Here is a 19,432-nt window from a genome sequence, read left to right on the forward strand (position 1 = left end):
TCACCCATAGGCAGAAGGAAGAGGAAAGAAAGAAGGAAAGAAAGACAGAAGAGGGAGTCACCTGAAGGCAGAAGGAGGAGGAAGGAATGAAGGAAAAAAAGACCGAAGAGGAAGGATGGAAGAGAGGAAAAGACTGACACCCAAAGCAGCACTACATTGAGTGAGTGGATGATGAGTGTCCCCACCTACCACTATACTTTGGTTATTATTATCAAATCCAAAAATTTTTACTTTGTGAGGTGCATAAGTTAGAAACTGTCCAGATGAAATGTGTGTAAATATAATGTCAGAGGAGCTGGAAGAGGATGATAGAAACTTCAGATATGATGAAAATAGATTGAAATATACTGTAATAACATTCATCACTACTTTGGTTATGATTATCAAATCCAAAATATTCACACTGTGTGGGATACATCAAAATGGTGCTGTAATTCTATAATATTACTCTGTAGTGCTATGATGGTTGACACTTTGTGTTTAATTATGACTGTCTTTTATATATTTTGTTTGCTTATTTTTCACCTTCTTCATTTGATTTTCCTTTTTCTTGGTATCAGCTCACTGACTAGTGTACATAGTTTCTGAATCAGGTTTCTTGCACTGATGCAATGTTTTCTGTATATGAGGTCCAAAGCTGAAAATAAAGATCAGAAAATGTCAGTATTATTTTGTTCACTTGAAAATGAAGCTGAGTACAGTTGAATGGTTTTTATTCTTGGGGGGGTTGAGGGCTAAAATATCACAGTTGATATTATTGCATAAGAGACATTATGTGTATGATGTGGAAGTTGTCATCAAGGAGGCATGGTAGGCCAAGGATGTAAATGAGTAGGTGGCTGGATGTGGGAAATTAGTGTGGGAGAAAGCAAGATACGGAAGTTGAGGATGCTAAGAAATTGATAAGGAATTTAAAATGGATAAATTAAATATGTAAGGAGATGCACATGAAAGGGTAGAACTCCTTCTTAAACTTCATTATTCACAGTCTAAGTCCATCTCACAGGTATATTTGAAGCACATCTGTAAATAAAAATATAAATATGTGTTGTTTGTTTGCTTGTGAGGAGGAGCCTAGATTTTGAAAGCATGAATGATATGGAAATGATTGTGCAGCCTGTGTCACTGGACATATTAATTGGTAGTTGTCCTACTTTTGTGCTTTCTTGATATCTGAATTCTGCCTCACCCTTTCTGTTTGTGGGAAACAATAGTAACAGTAATAATGGTTGAGCTATTGTTTGTCAGTGTTAGGATGATGTAGTATAATAGGTTTTGCCAGACGTTCCACATATGAATATCATGTTTGTGAATTTGTTGGCTATGTATTAGTAGGAAAATGACATTGCTGTCTTAATTAGTTGGTCTTTGCAGAAGTTTTACATTTTTTGTTTCTGGCACTTTCCCATTGTTTATGCCCAAGGCCTCATATAGTGGTACTCTTTTACAGAAGACAATTTTTTAAAAATTTGTTTGGCACAAAAGGTGCTTGACATTGTACACTAACCAAATTATGGAGTACAGTACTCTTGGCTATACTAAAATGTCATTATTGGATAACTAATATGCATCAAAGCTAACTCTAACCATACACTGTAGACTACAGTACTGTCAAACAGTGCATAATGCATGACTGAACATAACTTGGCCCTAACCTGGATCCCTCAGAACACCGCAAGAGCTTGGCTGAGATGTGTGAGGGAGATGTACGTCCCGGGGGGGCTGTGGGGCTGTCCCTGGACCCTCTCATGAATGGACATGACTCCCCTCGCCCAACTCTTGGCCGTTCAGAGTCAGAGATAACACCTGATATGAGGCTGCCTCCTGAAGATGAAGGTGCTACCATACTTTGGATTTAGCAAATCTTGTAGCCTAAACCAGACATTGAATATTGTAGCATAAATCAGGTTGCAGAATAACCTTTGTAACAGAGCCTTTGGATTTTACTGTACAGTGCTCTCGGTAAATTTCAGAGATGCTAGATATGGTAGGTTTTAACCTCAGAGATATGTGGATTTTTTTTTTTTCTTTTTAAGTAGTATACGGTAATGTACAGTCACGCGTACTAATTTCTGCTCAGGGGTTACCCCTTCCTTCCCCCCTCTACCCTGGGCAGAGGGAAGGGGGGAATCGCGAACAAGTCTACCCCGCCTTCTGCCCCCAACTCCCCCACCCTCCACCTCCAGCTGCCAGTTACTGATTAGACGCAGATTTTCTCATGTCCTGTAAACGTGACTAAACTGTCGTCGCACACGCCTTCAACGGCCGAGATTTGGACTATATTTCTAGAATAAATTATTACCGTATTGAACTGCATTCTCAAATTGAATATATTCACCATCATTGTAATCCAGTGTCGTCCGCTGCACAATTCTGGGTTCCAGTGCTTACCCTTTCATTTCCCCCAGCTGTCTCTCTCTCTTTCTGAATTTACTTTTCCCACTCACCCTTTCTTTTTAAATTTATATAACTTTCTCTTTGCTTCTCTCCCCCTTCTCACTCGTTCTTTGTCTTAAGTCTTCCCAGCCTCTCACCCCTCCCCTCCCCCCACCTTAGGCCTGATCAGCAGTCAGTTATACCGTCACCGCTCCTTCGTATATCGTGTGCAGGCAACATTTATCACACACACTTAGGTCAGATGTATGGAAAGCTAATTTTTTTTTTATATATAATTGTATTTCTCATTATGTGCCAGGTTCAAATAGAGAACACCAGACCGATATTCATAATTTTTATTAGAGTGACCGTTCCACTTCACGTAGCTGGGTAGCTGGGCTTATAAACTGGACACACACACACACACACACACACACAACCTTAAATTTTGCACTGACAGCGTGGCGACTACAAATATAGTCATTCTAACAACTGGATCTGCTGGCTCCAAACCTTCCCCGTCCCAGTCAAACTCCTCATTGGTGTGTGTGTGTGTGTGTGTGTGTGTGCAGTTTATAAGCCCAGCTACCCAGCTATGTGAAGTGGAACGGTCACTCTATTAAAAATTACAAATATTGGTCTGGTGTTCTCTATTTGAACTTGGTACATAATGAGAAATACAATTATATATATATAAAAAAAAAATTAGCTTTCCATACATCTGACCTAAGTGTGTGTGATAAATTTTGCCTGCACACGATATACGAAGGAGCGGTGACGGTATAACTGACTGCTGATCAGGCCTAAGGTGGGGGGAGAGGAGGGGTGAGAGGCGGGGAAGACTTACGACAAAGAACGAGAGAGAAGGGGGAGAGAAGCAAAGAGAAAGTTATATAAATTTAAAAAGTAAGAGACAGCTGGGGGAAGTGAAAAGGTAAGCACTGGAACCCAGAATTGTGCAGCGGACGACACTGGATTACAATGATGGTGAATATTTTCAATTTGAGAATGCAGTTCAATACGGTAATAATTTATTCTAAAAATATAGTCCAAATCTTGGCCGTTGAAAGCGTGTGCGTCGTCAGTTTAGTCATGTTTACAGGACATGAGAAAATTTGCGTCTAATCAGTAACTGGCAGCTGGAGGTGGAGGGTGGGGGAGTTGGGGGCAGAAGGCGGGGTAGACTTGTTCACTATTCCCCCCTTCCCTCTGTCCAGGGTAGAGGGGGGAAGAAAGGGGTAACCCCTGTGCAGAAATTAGTACGCGTGACTGTACATGACAATGTATTACTTTAATTAGAGTGTATTTCATTCGTTCTAATATAACAAAGTACATTTGGTGCATTACCTTAGCTGCTAAAGTATGTTTATAACTTAATAATCAGAAATCTGGATAACTGGGTAATTTTTTAAATAGAAGGGGATAAACTTTCATTGCTTTAATACCATAAATGTATATGAGTAATGCTCAACAATATAGGGCTTTCAGTCTTATTATTCAAAGTTTGCATCTTAACTGTCATCTTAGATTTAACACCATTATCTTTACTCAGACAGTACCCCCCCCCCCAGATGCTGACGAGATAGGGGCCAACTATAGCAACTACAATACAGGTGGTGGTGGTGGCAGCAGCAACACCAACAGTGGTGGTGGGGGAGTTGGAATGCGTCGGGTAGCCTCTTGTCCAGACCACAAATCTATTGACCATGTCCCTGATCCAGTCCATGAAGTTTGCGATATGAGAGTAAAAATTGCGGATCTTGGTAATGCATGCTGGGTGGACCATCACTTCACTGAGGACATCCAGACTCGGCAGTATAGGTGTTTGGAAGTGCTGTTAGGGGCTGGCTATGGGGCACCAGCAGATATATGGAGTACTGCATGTATGGTGAGTTCTTGATGCTATGAAGAAAGGTACTGTGGCCAGTAACTTAAGAGTTATGCTTTTCCATATACAAGTACTGTACTGTAATCAGGGTTTTGCAGAATGAGTTTGTTACCACTGTGACCAAAGATGTTTTGATCTAGTGTGTCTGTTTGTAATTTAGGGGTTACCCATCATCCATTCACAGTACTGTACTATAATCAGGGTTTTGCAGAATGAGTTTGTTACCACTGTGACCAAAGATGTTTTGATCTAGTGTGTCTGTTTGTAATTTAGGAGTTACCCATCATCCATACACTTGATGTAACACAACTTTTTGGGTGGCTCTGTGCTGAGTAACAAACTAGCTGCTTTCCTGTAAACTAGAGAACAATATATAATATTTGATAACCATATAGGTTAGTCAGGAAAGAGATGCCCGGTGGTCTAGTAAATTAAGGTGCTACAGTTGGAGGTCTGATGCTCCAAGTGGATGTGACCTGATGTTCCAACTGGATGCTACTCATAAGGGTCCAAATCAGAGGTGTGGTTGTGGTGCATGACTCTGGTAATGCTGTATAGGAGTTGTGTGAATGTAGGAGGACTACTTGGCCATGGTAACAGGCTGTGAAGCCTATATCCAGAGTTGGAGACATTAAAAAAAAAAAAAAAAAAAAAAAAAAAAAAAATCACACCATCAGTGTCTGTACTGAGTGTCCTAGCCCAGGGCCTCTAACCCTTTATTGCATCCTAATAGGACGAAGGATTGGATGATGGATGGATGTGTCCCCTGTATTAATAAGAGGAGAATCTTAATGAAAATTTGTGGAGCAGTTCATATTATCCACTTAACACTTTTGTGGTCTGACCCCCCTTGCAGCCAGCAGAACCCTCTTGCTTCCCCCCCCCCTCCTGCTCTCCCTCCCTGCCATGCATTCGAATTTTTTCTTTTCCGATCATTTTTTCATCCTGAAAGAGTAGCGGATTTGTTTTTATACTGTTTGAAAGCTGAAACTTTGTAGAATAATGTGAAAGAAAAAAGAAAATGATATTGCATAAAGACAAATAGTTATGACAAGTATAAGGTGAAAGAGCGCATAAAAATGTTTATAGCAAATCCGTGCACTGGAGTTTTTTCAATTCCCATCATTTTTTCATCCCAAAATATGTGGATTAACGGATTTGTTTTTATACCATTAGAGTGCTGAGACTTTGTAGAATAAGTTGAAAGAAAAAAGAAAGTGATATTGTGTTAAGTAAAATACAGTAGCTATGACGAGTATAAGTTGAAAGAGCGCATAAGAATGTATATACAGGTATGAATGTTTATACAGGTATGACTTTTTTGCCTAAGCATTTTTTGGTCACGCTTTTCAGTTTTCCGTTGAATAAAAATGGTAAAGTGTCGGCCAACTAGAAAATTCAGTCATGCTAATAACGGATCAGATTTCAGGACGCTAGACGCAATTCCTACGCAATTCCTGATTAATGGTGAATATTTGTTTCTGTGGATGCAGATCTGCGTCCAAAAAGTTGGTTGGACACTTCCAGGTTGGACACGGATCCGCGTCCAAAGGTCATGAAAGTGTTAAGAATGAACTAATTACTTATGGTGAAAATATTTTTCACAAGGACAAAGGTGTGTTGTGAATCAGTAATGTACAAGGTGTGTTAAGTCTGCCTGATGAATTTGGAGTTTGACTTCCTTGTGTTGTATACTTTTAAAATTATGTCTGCAGTTGGCTTTTCATGCATTATATCAGTTTATATATATTCATCCTCTTTTCCTCCATTGCATTCTTAACCTCTTCATCCCACCATGCCATACCTTTCTAGAGTGTTTACAGGACAGGGGTTCAATTGAAGTAAGAACTGAATACATTGAGAGCAAGAAGCATATGAAGAGACTGGTGAAGAGGAAAAAGTAGGAGGCAAATGATGATCTAGGAAGAAAAATTAATGCACATTACTCTGCAATTGGAAGTTATTCTGGAAAGAGGTGCGGAAATGTAGAAGTGACAACGGAAAGAAATGTGAAAGTGTGAAGAATGTAAGTGGTAGATTATTAACCCATGAGGATGGAGCTAGGACTAGATGGAAAGAATATTTTGAAAGCCTGATGAATGGGAATAGAAAGAGTAGAGCCACTGTAAACATGATTGGTTTTGGGGGGGTGCAGAGGAGGAATGCACTGCCCGGAAATGTGACACACACACACAGGTGAACAACATTGTGAAGCTGCTGAAAAATGGGAAAGCAGCTGGGGTTGATGAGGTGTATGCAGAGATGATTAAGTGTAGTGGAGAGAGTGGAATGAAATGCATGGTGGAGATATGCACGAAGGCATGGATGAGTGAAACTGTCCCAGCAGAGTGGAAAAAGGCTGTGATTGTACCCCTGCACAAAAATAAAGGTGAGCGAAGTGAGTGCAAGAATTATCATGACATAAGTTTATTGTTTTTAGATTGTTTTTAGACTTAGATTAATGTGTTTAAGTCATAGGTGGGGTGAACATTGTCATTTTGAGGTACAGTTTACTAAGTTTGATTTTTTCCAAGACTTTTATTTGATGGTTTTCAGATTTTATTTTATTTTATTTTTTCAATGTGAGGAAGAAGGAACCAAAGGCTGAGCCGACAATAACAGTTCCTTCCAAGGAAAAAACAAAAATAATACAAAAGAGAGCCAAATTCAAGATCCGTTCATTTCGAGATGCCTGGACACACTGCGTTTGAAAGACTGGAGATCATAGGAAGTAGGAAATACAGACAGAGGGAGACAGTTCCAGAGGTGACCTGTTGCATAATTGAAGGACTGGGAGTAACGGTTAACTCTTGCATTAGAGAGTTGGACAGAAAATGAATGAGAGTTTGCTGCTAGACAGGTGCTATGCACTCATCTTAGAGGTGGAGGGATGCAAGCAGATATTTCAGAGGAGCAGTGACCATTGAAGTAGCGATAGAAAAGAGAGAAAGAGGCAGCAGTGCGGCGAAGAGACAGAGGTTGAAGGGAGCCAGAAAGAGGAGGAGAGTTGATGAGACAGAAAGCCTTTGACTCCACCCTATTGAGAAGAGCTGTATGTGGGGAGCCTCCCCACACATGAGAGTTGTACTCTAAACAGGGGTGAATAAAACCCGTGTATAAAGTCAACAACTGTGCAGGGGTAAAGAAGGCATGGAGTTTGCTTAGCACACCTAATCTCTTGGAAGCAGATTTTACAAGAGATGCAATATGATCATTCCAAGATAAGTCCCCAGTGAATGAAACCCCAAGCATGTTCAAGGATGACACAGGTGAGCTATAAACTGCATTTAGGTTTAGTTTAGCTTGTTTTAAACCTATTTGGGGGTTTAGGTTAGCTAGTAACTTGTTTTTATACTCATTTGGCTGGGTTTAGGACTTGGTTGGGGGGAAACCCAAGGCTCAGACGCATCCCTATACTTTATGTGTTAAAAATACCCCGAGATACGATACCCCGCCTAGTGATGGGTTTTTACTCAACCAATTGCATTGTTAAACCAGGGTATGCCTGTATTTAGTCACACACTTCAGCCAGTCATCTAGGATAACACACTCATATAGTGTATAACTGAATTTTCAAATCAGTAGCTAAACCCATTCCTCTCTCTCCTGAAGCCTTCAACATTTCAGCAGCCAACCCAGACACATTCGCCACCTTCCCCAGCTGCATCCTGGCCAGTGCCCTGCTCACAGTAGCAGCATCAATAAAGGCCAAGGGCCAAACACCAGTTCTGTTTACTGATTTATTTACTTATGTACTCATCTATAAAACCATTGCAGTTTTGCTGATGAAGTAGTGAGTTTAACTGCTTTATTTACTGTATTTTTTTTTTTTCCAGGCTTTTGAGCTGGCAACGGGAGACTACCTTTTCGAACCTCACAGTGGAACGGACTACTCACGGGATGAGGATCATTTGGCTCACATCATTGAGCTCCTTGGCAAGATACCACGCCATATAGCTCAGTCTGGGAAATACTCAAAAGAATTCTTTGATAAGAAAGGTAAGAGTACAAGGACTCATTTCATATTGTGCTCTGAAAGGATGCAGATCTCTAATAGGATTTTTTTTATGTTGGGGTGAAAAAAAAAATCTCCATTATAGGCACTTACTGCACTATGATATGTTTACAAAAAAAATAAATAAATAATAATAATAAAACAAGAACTTGCATATATACAGTATATACTGATTATTTGCTGTTTGAGATGAGGAATGTCTAATTTCGGATGATATGAATACAGTAAGGCACCAGCTTTCGCGACATCCAGATTTGTAAAACCGCACTTTGGTGCCAACCTTCAAATACAGTATTCCTGTGATTGCACATTCACGATCAAAAAAATTAACTTTAGTGCCCTCTGGCACCACAAGTTTCAAATTCTCACCACGGTGACACCAGCGCCAACACTCGGTTTTGGCGTTTCCTGTACATGTTCAGTGTGTCTGCAAGTTGAGTGTTACACTCTCACGTCCTTGATCAGTAATTGACAGAAATATGTCATTTTGTGCTTCAAGTGGAGCCAGAGGTGGACCAGTTGATAGTGGAAATGGTCTAGGGCGTGAACCTGGAACAGCAGATGGTAAAGGGAAGGCCAAGCTTGACTACCGCATGGGGATGAAAAAATGAAAGTACTGTATGATGACAAGTTAAAAAATAAAATTGTCATGGGAATGGGGAAAGGTCCTCGAAACTCTGAAATATGCAAAATGTACAATGTGTCAGGTTCAACAGCTGAGTGAACTTAAGCCAGTCTAGCCCATTCGAAGAAGTACAGTATTTTGAACCAGGTGCCGGAGGTAAATGAGTGAAAACAGTGACTGAGTACAGCCCAGTTATGCTAGTGGTTTAAGATTACTTGTTACAGTGGTTGAATAGGACCCAGGAAGGCGTTAATATGTCAGAGCCCGAAATTCAAGACAAGGCCCACCTATTTTATGATGCAATTGCAAAGAAACATAACATTGTCTCACCCCCTGAGTTCACTGTTTCACAGGGTTGGCTACAGAGGTTCAAAGGCAGGGCCAAAGTCAAGCACGTGTTCTACCACAGGGAGCCACAGTTGTTAATTTAATGTTACTTTATGATTTAATGTGTTAAAAGCAACATTTCAGGTATCTTTAGGAAGTACACAACTATAGGTAACTTGTGTAGGAAATACACAAGGGGGTGAGTTTTTTTTACGGGCCCAGTCCCTATTAGCTTATTACCCATAAGATCAGTGCCCTAACTTTGGTGGCACTATTCACGGTCCCTGTTAGGCACAAACCCTGGTGCCTTAATGGATTTTTTGAGAAAAGCAATTCCACGTTGAGTACACCTCTTCCCGTCCGATCAGCGAAGTTAAGCAACGTTGGGTCTGGTTAGTACTTGGATGGGTGACCGCCTAGGAACACCAGATGCTGTTGGCATCCCTACGTGAGTGGGGTTGGTGGAGGATTAGTGCCCCTCCCTGTAAAACAATTAACTCTAAGCCCTTGGTCACCCCGTTTGGGATACATGGCATCTGGCAATGAATGATGAATGAATTCTGGGTCTTGGTACATACCTGAGTGTGTGGGTTGATATATATGACTGATATAAGATACAGTGATCCCTCAATTATTTGGATGTTCAGTATCCAGATGTTGGGCCTTTGCTCGATTAAATTATTATCCGAATTTACTTGCTATTATCCAGATGTAAAAGTGCCTAAGAACTTCGGCTGGCCGGCCAACATGTCTAAATATTCGGTATCATGACTGCTGGGCTCAAGCTGTGAGTGGGAAGTAGTCTGTAACCGTCAACCAGAGCTAAAATGTCCATCTGACCCAGTACTGAATGGTCAAAATCGTGCTCTCATCCTATCACTCCCAGCGAACCTCTAGCATCTGAGTAATGTGACTGTAACCTGCAAGCAGTGTCAAAACGTCCGTGCACATTCCCCACTGAATGTCTAATATCGCACAGCCAAGGGGGCTAAGTCTTTCCCAAACGCCACCTCTTGAACACAGACCACAAGCCATGAGTACATGTTCGGCGACAGCAGCCATCCGCCTCTCTATCGAAGATTGAAAGTAGAGGTGTACCGATGTATCGGTATCGGTGGTATTGGCCCATTTTTAGAGTACAGTATTGGTGTTGGAATCAGTATCGGCTGATTTTGTGCTGATACTACCGATTCTTAAAAGGAATGTTAAGAGGCATATTAATGTCACTCAAAAAAGCACCCAAGTTTTTGAAATAAATTCATTATTTAAATTTGAATGCACAGTACAAGGTGTTGTATTAAAACCATAATTTTTTATTTTACCCAAGTGTCCAAGTGACCTAGTTTAATGACAAAACTGGAAAAAAAGAAAGTCGCACGAGTATGGACAACAGCCTAATAGATTGGTCTCCAATGCACTGGTATCGGTATTGGTCCAGTTTTGTGAAATCAGTATCAGTATCAGCATCAGTCAAAATTTTGGTATTGGTACATCGTTAGTCGAAAGTCCCCTGGTCACGATGAGTTGTGTTTTCACATGGCCACTCGTCGTCTAACAGACCACAAGCCACGAGTAAATTTACGGCAAAAGTGCCCGTCCGCCTGTTGACAGAAGGGGGAGAATCCTGCCCACAGCCTTGCCTCTCCCCCTCCTTCCCTTCTGCATACCCTCCCAGCTCCCCCCTCACTCCCTCAGCCTTTACCCTCTTCCGTGGTGATAGCATTGACTCTTGAGTATTCAAATTTTTTTTTTTGTGATTTATCTGACTACTATTGGTCATATGGAAATTCTGTGGTGACCACGAGAAAGCTCATGAAATTTTCCATCTAGACATATGCTTAACGCATGGAAGATATCAGCAAAATTTTGAATTAGGATGGTGGGAAATTATATTAAGGTATGTTTTACTCTTGAACACTTTATTCCTGCTTGAATTGTGTACTCTTACTTGTGTTATATGTGTTTTTATTAGCTTATTTTAGAGTATAAACACCAATGAAGATGATGGTATATGATTTATACCAATATATTTAACTTACGGTGGCATATTTTGCTGTGGATTTTTTTTTTCTTTTTTTTTTTTTTGAGCTCTGGGAGCAATCACTCATCACAGACAACAGATTTTCAAACTGTTGTCAGTTTTTTTGTATGTGTGGATTTTTGTTGTTTATGCATTGTTTTCATGATGTTTAGCATTAATGTGGATAATCAATGTGTTTTGATGTCTAAATATGGCAGATTGACCTGAAAACAGTGCCCAAATTAGGAGGGGTACTGTACATAGTTGTGTATAGGTCGGGTGTTTTTTGGTTTTTAGTGTTTTTTTTTTTTTTTTTCATGGTTTTCTTGGTGTATCGCATTACTTTGGATATTCCTGTTTGTGTTTTGATGTCTAAATTTGGTAGATTGACCTGAAAACTGCCAAAATTAGGAGGGGTATTGTACTCACAATAAAAAAAGGTATCGGCACCCTTTCAGTGTGAGACATTGTGATACACGGACTATGATTTACAGGAAATGACACATTTATGTCGCTTTATATCCTTCATTTGTGTTATCGTATATTTTACAGATACATAGCTGGATTTATCATAGTAACACTGTACCACATGGCAACTTGACCATTTTTGTGAATTAAACAGGTATGCCAACACTACCAGTTGAACCAGAAATGAAGTATTTACATCTTACCGGACCCCAGGGTGCTGATACTTTTTTTTTTTCGAGGGTACATACGGTCATGTATAAGTCGGGTGTTTTTTGGTTTTCAGTTTTTTTTTTTTTTTTCATGGTTTTCTTGGTGTTTAGCATTACTTTGGATATTCCTATGTGTGTTTTGATGTCTAAATGTGGCAGATTGACCCGAAAACAGTGCCAGCATTAGGAGGGGTACTGTACAGTACATAAAGCGGTGTATAGGTAGGGTGTTTTTTGGTTTTCACTTTTTTTTTTTTTTTTTTTTTTTTTTTTTTCTTGGTGTTTAGCATTGCTTTGGATATTCTTATGTATGTTGTGATGTCTAAATGTGGCAGATTGACATGAAAACAGTGCCAAAATTAGGAGGGGTACTGCACATGCAGTGGTGTATACGTAGGGTGTTTTTTGGTTTTCATTTTTTTTCCTTGGTTTTCTTGGTGTTTAGCATTACATTGGATATTCCTATGTGTGTTTTGATGTCAAAATATGCCTGAATGAAGGGAAAACACTGCCAAATTAAGCATAGGTACTGTACAAATAAGTTAGGTATAGTGTGGAGGTGGGTATAGGTAGGGTCTGGGTGTGGTAGGGGAACAGTGTTCATTATCCGGATGCTGCCACTATCCGGACACGCCTTTGGCTCAAATATGTCCAGATAAATGAGGGATTACTGTATACAGTAATCCCTTTAAGACCCAGACGCCCAAGACCCGGACACCCCAAGTCCTGGATATTTTGGGCTTGGGATCTGGGATGCCAAAAATGGCCAAAAAAACTTAAGAATGGAAAGAAAAAGCCGATGTGTTCATCCCTACTCCAAATTTCCCGCACGGTGACGAACAGCTGTGTTTTGGCGTGTTGTTCAGATGACGTCCGCTAGAGCGCATCTGCATCCTCCCTATTTCTTGCCTACTTACCTTTGTGACTGCATGCTCATGACCATAGCTGCCCACGTGCTCGCTTTTGTGAATAAACAGTGAATAAACTACAATACCTCACCACCACACCACATGGGAATTTACAGTGTTGTGCAGTGTTAAGAAATTAAAATTCAGAGTGCAAAGGATTAATTGCAGAATGCAACACTGGCGTGTTGCAACTGGCATGGTGCAAGTAAGAACAGAATGTGCAGTGTTAAACAGTTATAATTCACAGTGCAAAAGATTAAGTGCAGCGCAACACTGGATTACTGTATGCGTTTCAAGTGCACCTTCACCACTGTCAGAGCCATAGAGGAGGCGGTGTTAATCTTCACGATGGCCACAGGCTGGTCATAAGTACCCTGTTCACTGCTAAATATTTTCCTTACTCACATCTAATTTCTCATTCTCTGGTTCCCTTTCTTTTATTTTATGGTTTTTGTCCCTTATTTGTGTGATTAGGGTCTTAAATAGGTGTTATGCGTGTCCGGTAGGGAGTTATTTAGGTGGCTTTCAATGTTAGGTTGGGTTGGGGTCTATCTGTCCAGGGGTGTTTTTCCCAAGTCCCGGACAAGACAAAGTCCCGGATGTTGCTTGGGTTCTATTACGTCAGATCTTCGAGGGATTACTGTATACACACACACACACATATATATATATATATATATATATATATATATATATATATAATAAATAAATACTTTCCTCCCTTCCTTCCTCTTCCGTCTTTCTTTCCTTCGTTCTTTCCTCATCCTTCTGCCTATGAGTGACTTAACACTGAATGACAAGCTAAATGTTTCTTGTACACCAGAAAACCATTTATTATGCTGGGTGGTAACAATATGATCAAATTGACGCCTGGTGGTGTAGTGGGTAATTAAGGCGCTCTAATCGGATTGAGCCTGTTTAGGTTTATATCCAAGGGGTGGTTGAGTTTATTGGTTTAGTGGGTAATTATTGCACTCCAATCGGATTGAGCCGGTGAAGGTTTATATCCATGGGGTGGTTGGGGTTGATTGCTCATGTAATGCCACTCAGGGATGAGTGAGGCTGGTCACTATCATCTTAAATGTCGGGACCAACTGCCTAGCCCCGGGCTCCTACGCTCCTCATGGGGCAATGTAGGATTGGATGATGGATGGATGGTTGGGGTTTAGGTGTGTGTGCGTATACATATATATATATAATATATATATATATACAGTATATATATATATATATATATATATATATATATATATATATAATATAATGAACTAATTGGGGGGAGGGGTGGGTTGTTATATTGTTATATCCGAAAGTTCGCTGTATCCGATGGTTGTTATTAACTGAGGGATTGCTGACCCAAGGTCGCTATATCCATGGAGTCGTTCGGTCCTCCGTGCGCAACCGCAGCTTACTCTATGAAGTTTCACATGGAGAATTCAGTGGTTTATGTAGTTATACAGTATATGTACAGTAAATACCATCCTGTATGAAGTGTTACATATAAATACAATGCCTAGAATGTTATGTAGTACTGTTACAGTACACTTACAATGCCAGGGAGTGAACTTCCGCCGGATATAGCAACCAACGGTCATTATATCCGGTGGAAGTTTGCTCTGGAAATGGTAGGTCGTTATATCTGAAGTTCACTATAAAAGGGTTCGTTATATCGAGAGTTTACTGTATACATAGTATATATTATTAATAATATGGTAGCATTTTCTTTCACAAATTAATAATTTATTTGTATAATTAGCACTAATTATTCCAACTTTCCATTACTCTGAATGTCTTTCTTTTGTTTTAAAAGGCGATTTGAAGCATATCACCAAGCTACGTCCATGGGGAATGTTTGAGGTGCTCACTGAGAAGTACGAGTGGCCAGAAGAGGAAGCCCGAGCATTCAGTGATTTCCTTACCCCCATGCTGGCCTTTGATGCATCTGAGAGAGCTACTGCTGGGGACTGCCTCAAACACCCCTGGCTCTCCTCATGAACGCGGGATGGGCCGACCCTCTTCCCTCGGCCCTCTGCCTCGGCTAGAGTCTGTCTGTCCGATTAATTGTTCGATGTGAATAATGGGGAGATGTCAGAAGTGGGTTAGTAATCATGGAAAGAGTAAAAGAGAAAAACATTTGATGCTTATATAATCCTTTACATGTTCTTCTTAAGTGACTTTGATAATTCAAGTTCTTCCTGTTTGAATATAAAAAGTATTTAAATGAAGGCCCTAGCCTACTCCTAGCATCTCCTTACCTTAAGGCAGGAAACTTTCTCATACCAGCCTCTCACTCATTCACTCATGCCTGTGATGGTAAGGAAAAACCAGGCAAATACCAAAGATGTCTTAAAATGAGTGGCAGTCATTGGAGTTTGAGATCCACTCACTGAGATCAGTTTTGTAGAGTGCTGAGAACAAGTGCATGAGGAGAGGGCCAAGGAAGGAGAGTGTACATACCAAGGTTCCCACATTTTGACCAGAAGTGCTTTTGACTCTTGGTACATAAAACGATGGATTTATATTTGGGTTCGCTCAGCTTTGAGAATTTCTTAAAATGAGAGACTGCAATGGAGGAACCAGTAATCTCTCAGTGCAAGTGTCTTATGATGTTGATGGTGATTCAGTGGTTCCGACATGGGTGTACATAATGAAGGAGAGACAGTTATCCTCTCGATGTCCATGATAATCGTATATATCACTGAGAGGGGGGACACAAGGTGGAGTCAAAATCCCAATACAACTGCTCAAACTGTAAAGTAATCAAGACCCTAAGAAAGGAGTAGCAACAGCACCACCGACTAAGACAGGATGGTTCTTTTAAGCAAGAAAATAACCTGTCGGAAGAATTGAAGATTGTTTGGGAAATGACATAATTAAAGACTTTGACACTTCCAAAAACTTCAGTTCTCCATGTTGGTTTTTTCAAAACTGCTTGGAAGTCACAGCACTGTGATACTACAGGATGGTATTTTTTTTTTCTTTCCCTCTAAGCATTATCATTTTGATAGTTATGTAAATACTGCACCACTCAGTGAAGTTGGTTTCCCATCAGCCATGAATAATGGAATGCTGACTTTAACTCACAAAATTGTTGGTAGTGACTCTTAGGACTAAACACAGACATTATTGCTCCTCCCATACCTAATTTTTTTCATGGAATCATTATGTATATTTCACTGTTACACTAGTTTAGTTGCTTAAAAAGTGTAGAGCCAATTAAGTTCAAGGTCTCAAGCAAGTTCTTGACTGATAGAAGAATCTTTCCTTAGTAAAACAACTTCTACTTCATAACATTTTATGTGAAAATTTTGGGAGAGTTCTAAGGGCTAGAATATCAGCTGAATATTATTGAACCATGACTTACGCTGTACTAAAGGTGCGGTATCATAATATCTCGACTGTGAATGTGCATAAAAGACAGGGCTGACATTATATATTGTACGAGTAGCCTTGTAGCCTGATTGCAATATTTTGTCCATCATTACAGTTGTATACTAAAAGCCCTCCCTAGAAGTCAGTAGATCCTTGTCCAACTGACTGTCTTACCAAGTACAACCCCCTCCCCTTCCCTTTCCCCATAAATCACCAGTGTTCCCTTGTCCCTTTGCTTCCACCCTTTACTCCTTTATAAGCAGTGAATAAAACATGGAGATCAAAGTTTGTCAGTTGGGTTTGTTCACACTTGCCAAGATGTTTTAAGTGAGAATAAAACCCACTGGGTAATTAAGGCTTGCCAAGTCCCCACACTCATTTTGTTATTGCGTTCTTTGAAAAAACTTGGCATATGTCTCCTCATAACCCTTTCTTCCCTCCATTGCATCTCGGACAAATTCGGGCTGCAACAGTTACATCCCATTTACTTTGAGGCTACTAGGCTCCGTGTCTTCTGTATATTTAGCCATGTTTGTAAGATGTCATATGTATGCATCAATTACTGAATATAATTTATTTTTACTCAATTTTTAGGATACTGCACTATTAATTTGTAGGTTTATCATTTCATTGTGAGAACTGGACTATATAGAGTTCTTTTACGTCTCCTTCCCCCCTCGTGACTCTGTTCCACACCAGCCAATAGTGTAACCGATGGCAAGTTTTATGGCACCACACCTGCACCCCTAGCCTGCCCCCCTGCCATGTCAACACTTTGCCTCACTATGTAAGCTTGGCCTCAAGGATTTTCACTTCTTGACAAGCAAATATTGAGTAATAAATCATTAACAGGAAAGTGTAAAACTCATGAGTGAATGTAAAGAACACAAATGCTGTTGGTTTATTTAATGCATGACCAGTTTTTAGGCACACTAAAAGAAGTTAGGAAGTGAATACTGTACTTTATAAGCATCAAGGAATGGGTTTCCAGAATGAGGGTGATGGTAAGGGTGGTATGGCAAGGGGTTGCAGGACAAAGGTGCTCATAGGAGTGGGTCCTGTGGCCTCAGTCCTGCTTATGGTGCAACTTCCATGATCAGGCAACATTATCTTATATTAAGATGCCTCTAACCTTGCCAGGGGTGGAGTAGGCCAATAAAAATTTTTTTACGACATGCCAGGAATTTGGGCCTTGCTGCCATTGATAAAGACTTGTCCAATCCTATGTACAGCAGGCATCATGATAACAGTACTCTTGATAGTAAAGGTGAAGCACACCACACTAATGTTTAATTTTCACCAGCCATAGTTTATACTCCTTATGCATATCAAAATGACTGGTTACTTCACTGTCCAGAGAACCAAAGGTTAGACAGAAAAAGTATTTTGAGGAATGTGACATGGTATGGCCATTTCTCAAAAGGTTCACTATATAAATATGTCATCTTCAGTAAGCCCTAGAGAAGCAAAATGTAATCATCCATGATGTAATCCTCTGTTGTCCCATCATTGTAAAGGTCCTAGGCTAGGCTAGTCACTCCAGGCATTTATAGTAAGAGTGACGTCATGAGGGTATGAACAACATTGTTCACACATCATATTTCAGCCCATATGGGTCACACTTGCAGTGCCTTAACTCAGTAGACTGTCAGGCTTCTGGTTAATGGTTATATGGTTACCACCAAATATAGTACAGTAAGATTTCCAGGGTTACAAGATGTCACTTGGCATGTCACTCAGTACTAAGTGACCTGAAGGTAACTCTACAGTGAACAGTGGATGGTGGGTGAATGGTGGGTGCCCCCTCCTACCACACCACCTGTATTTCAACTTTATCATCATCCCCTCTTCCCCCTCCTCCCCCCCCTTTTTTTTTTTACCACTGAAAGTTGGGGTAAGGTAGGATCCAAAAAACATGAAAAAACAAAAAATAATAGAAAACTAATCAACTGCATGCCAAATTTAATCAGCCACACACTCATTTACTCATTATTTAAGCTCCCAGAATCCTTATTTCACCTAAAATGCATAATAATCCACACATATATCTTTATATTACCTGACTGAGTCAATCTCATTACTATCAAGCAAAAAGAAGAATAAAACAAAGTGTCAGACCCTTGACAAGTACTCCTTCATACAAAATTATCCAACAAGCTCAATTTTTTTTTAATTCCCTGCCTCCTCAACATCCATATCCTGCTTTCTTACACACTCATTAAACATACAGTAAAACCTCACTACAAGGAACTAATTGGGGCCCAAGGCATTCCGAAAAAAGGGAAATTCCGATAAAAGCGACATCCGGACTTCCCCCAGTTAACCTGGACTTTTTTCAATATATCAGACATTAGTCCAGATTGCACCAAAGGTTTTAAACTGTTTGCACTACCATTACAGTACTGTACTGTATTATGCATTCACTACAGTAATCAAATGGTATAATATATATAATAATACTGTACTGTACACTGATAGACATAACTTTTATTTACCTTATTGTGGTGAACATTGCTGAAGTGGTCAGGCAGTATGGACTGCTTCTGGTTTTATCAGATTTTTTCCAATAGCTCTTCAATTCTGATATAGGTGAATTCTGGTCTATTGAAGTCTGTTATATTGAAGTTTTACTGTATGATCTAACTTCTTCCCTCACCATACCTCCTTCCTCCTTCACGCTCACTCACATGTACTCTTTACATTACCCTGTTCGAGGCAGTGATCATCATGCACTCACTAGATGTTGTGCTATCCACTTCTTCCTTCACCTTTATCGTTTTTTCTGTGTCTGCCCTCCTCTTTTACTATTTCTTCCATTTTTCCAGTCATACATACACATACATCATCTAATCCTGTGTTGCCCCATAAGGAGCATAGGAGCCCAGGGCTAAGCAAGTTGGTCCTGACATTTAAGATGTGAGAGACCAGCCTCACTCGTATCTGAGTGGCATTACGTGAGCAATAAACTCCAACCACCTCTTGGATATAAACCTACACAGGCTCAATCCGGCTGGAGCACCTTAATTACTCACTAAACCACCAGGATCGCCATAGTTTGGTTATATGGTTACCACTCAGTATAATACATGGTTTCCTGGTGTACAGGAAACCATTTGGCTTGTCACTCAGTGTAAAGTCACCCACAGACAGAAGGAAGAGGAAAGAAAGAAAGAAGGAAGAAAGGAAGTGGTAGTCATCCGAGAGCAGCACTACATCGAGTGTGT

General features: G+C 40.2%; 1 protein-coding gene and 1 pseudogene across 2 annotated transcripts in view; both read left to right on the forward strand.

Annotated features, from left to right (window-relative positions):
• Positions 1 to 17,685, forward strand: part of LOC145414086 (uncharacterized) — a 182,417-nt gene extending 164,732 nt beyond the window's left edge. Inside the window, exons 9-12 of one of the 2 annotated variants that reach the window (XM_080283647.1) lie at positions 1,669 to 1,836; positions 3,948 to 4,264; positions 8,101 to 8,263; positions 14,647 to 17,685. In XM_080283647.1, coding sequence (XP_080139773.1) covers positions 1,669 to 1,836; positions 3,948 to 4,264; positions 8,101 to 8,263; positions 14,647 to 14,831 — 833 coding nt within the window. In that variant the 3' untranslated portion in view covers positions 14,832 to 17,685. The remainder of the gene's footprint in view (positions 1 to 1,668; positions 1,837 to 3,947; positions 4,265 to 8,100; positions 8,264 to 14,646) is intronic. The other variant, XM_080283648.1, reaches the window with a different exon arrangement.
• LOC145414348 (5S ribosomal RNA) lies at positions 9,554 to 9,672 on the forward strand (annotated as a pseudogene).
• Positions 17,686 to 19,432: the final 1,747 nt, after the last annotated feature.

This window comes from Coenobita brevimanus, chromosome 98 (genome assembly GCF_032717465.1).
Source record: "Coenobita brevimanus isolate Jiangsu-jjx chromosome 98, ASM3271746v2, whole genome shotgun sequence".
Classification (NCBI taxonomy): Eukaryota; Metazoa; Arthropoda; class Malacostraca; order Decapoda; family Coenobitidae; genus Coenobita; species Coenobita brevimanus.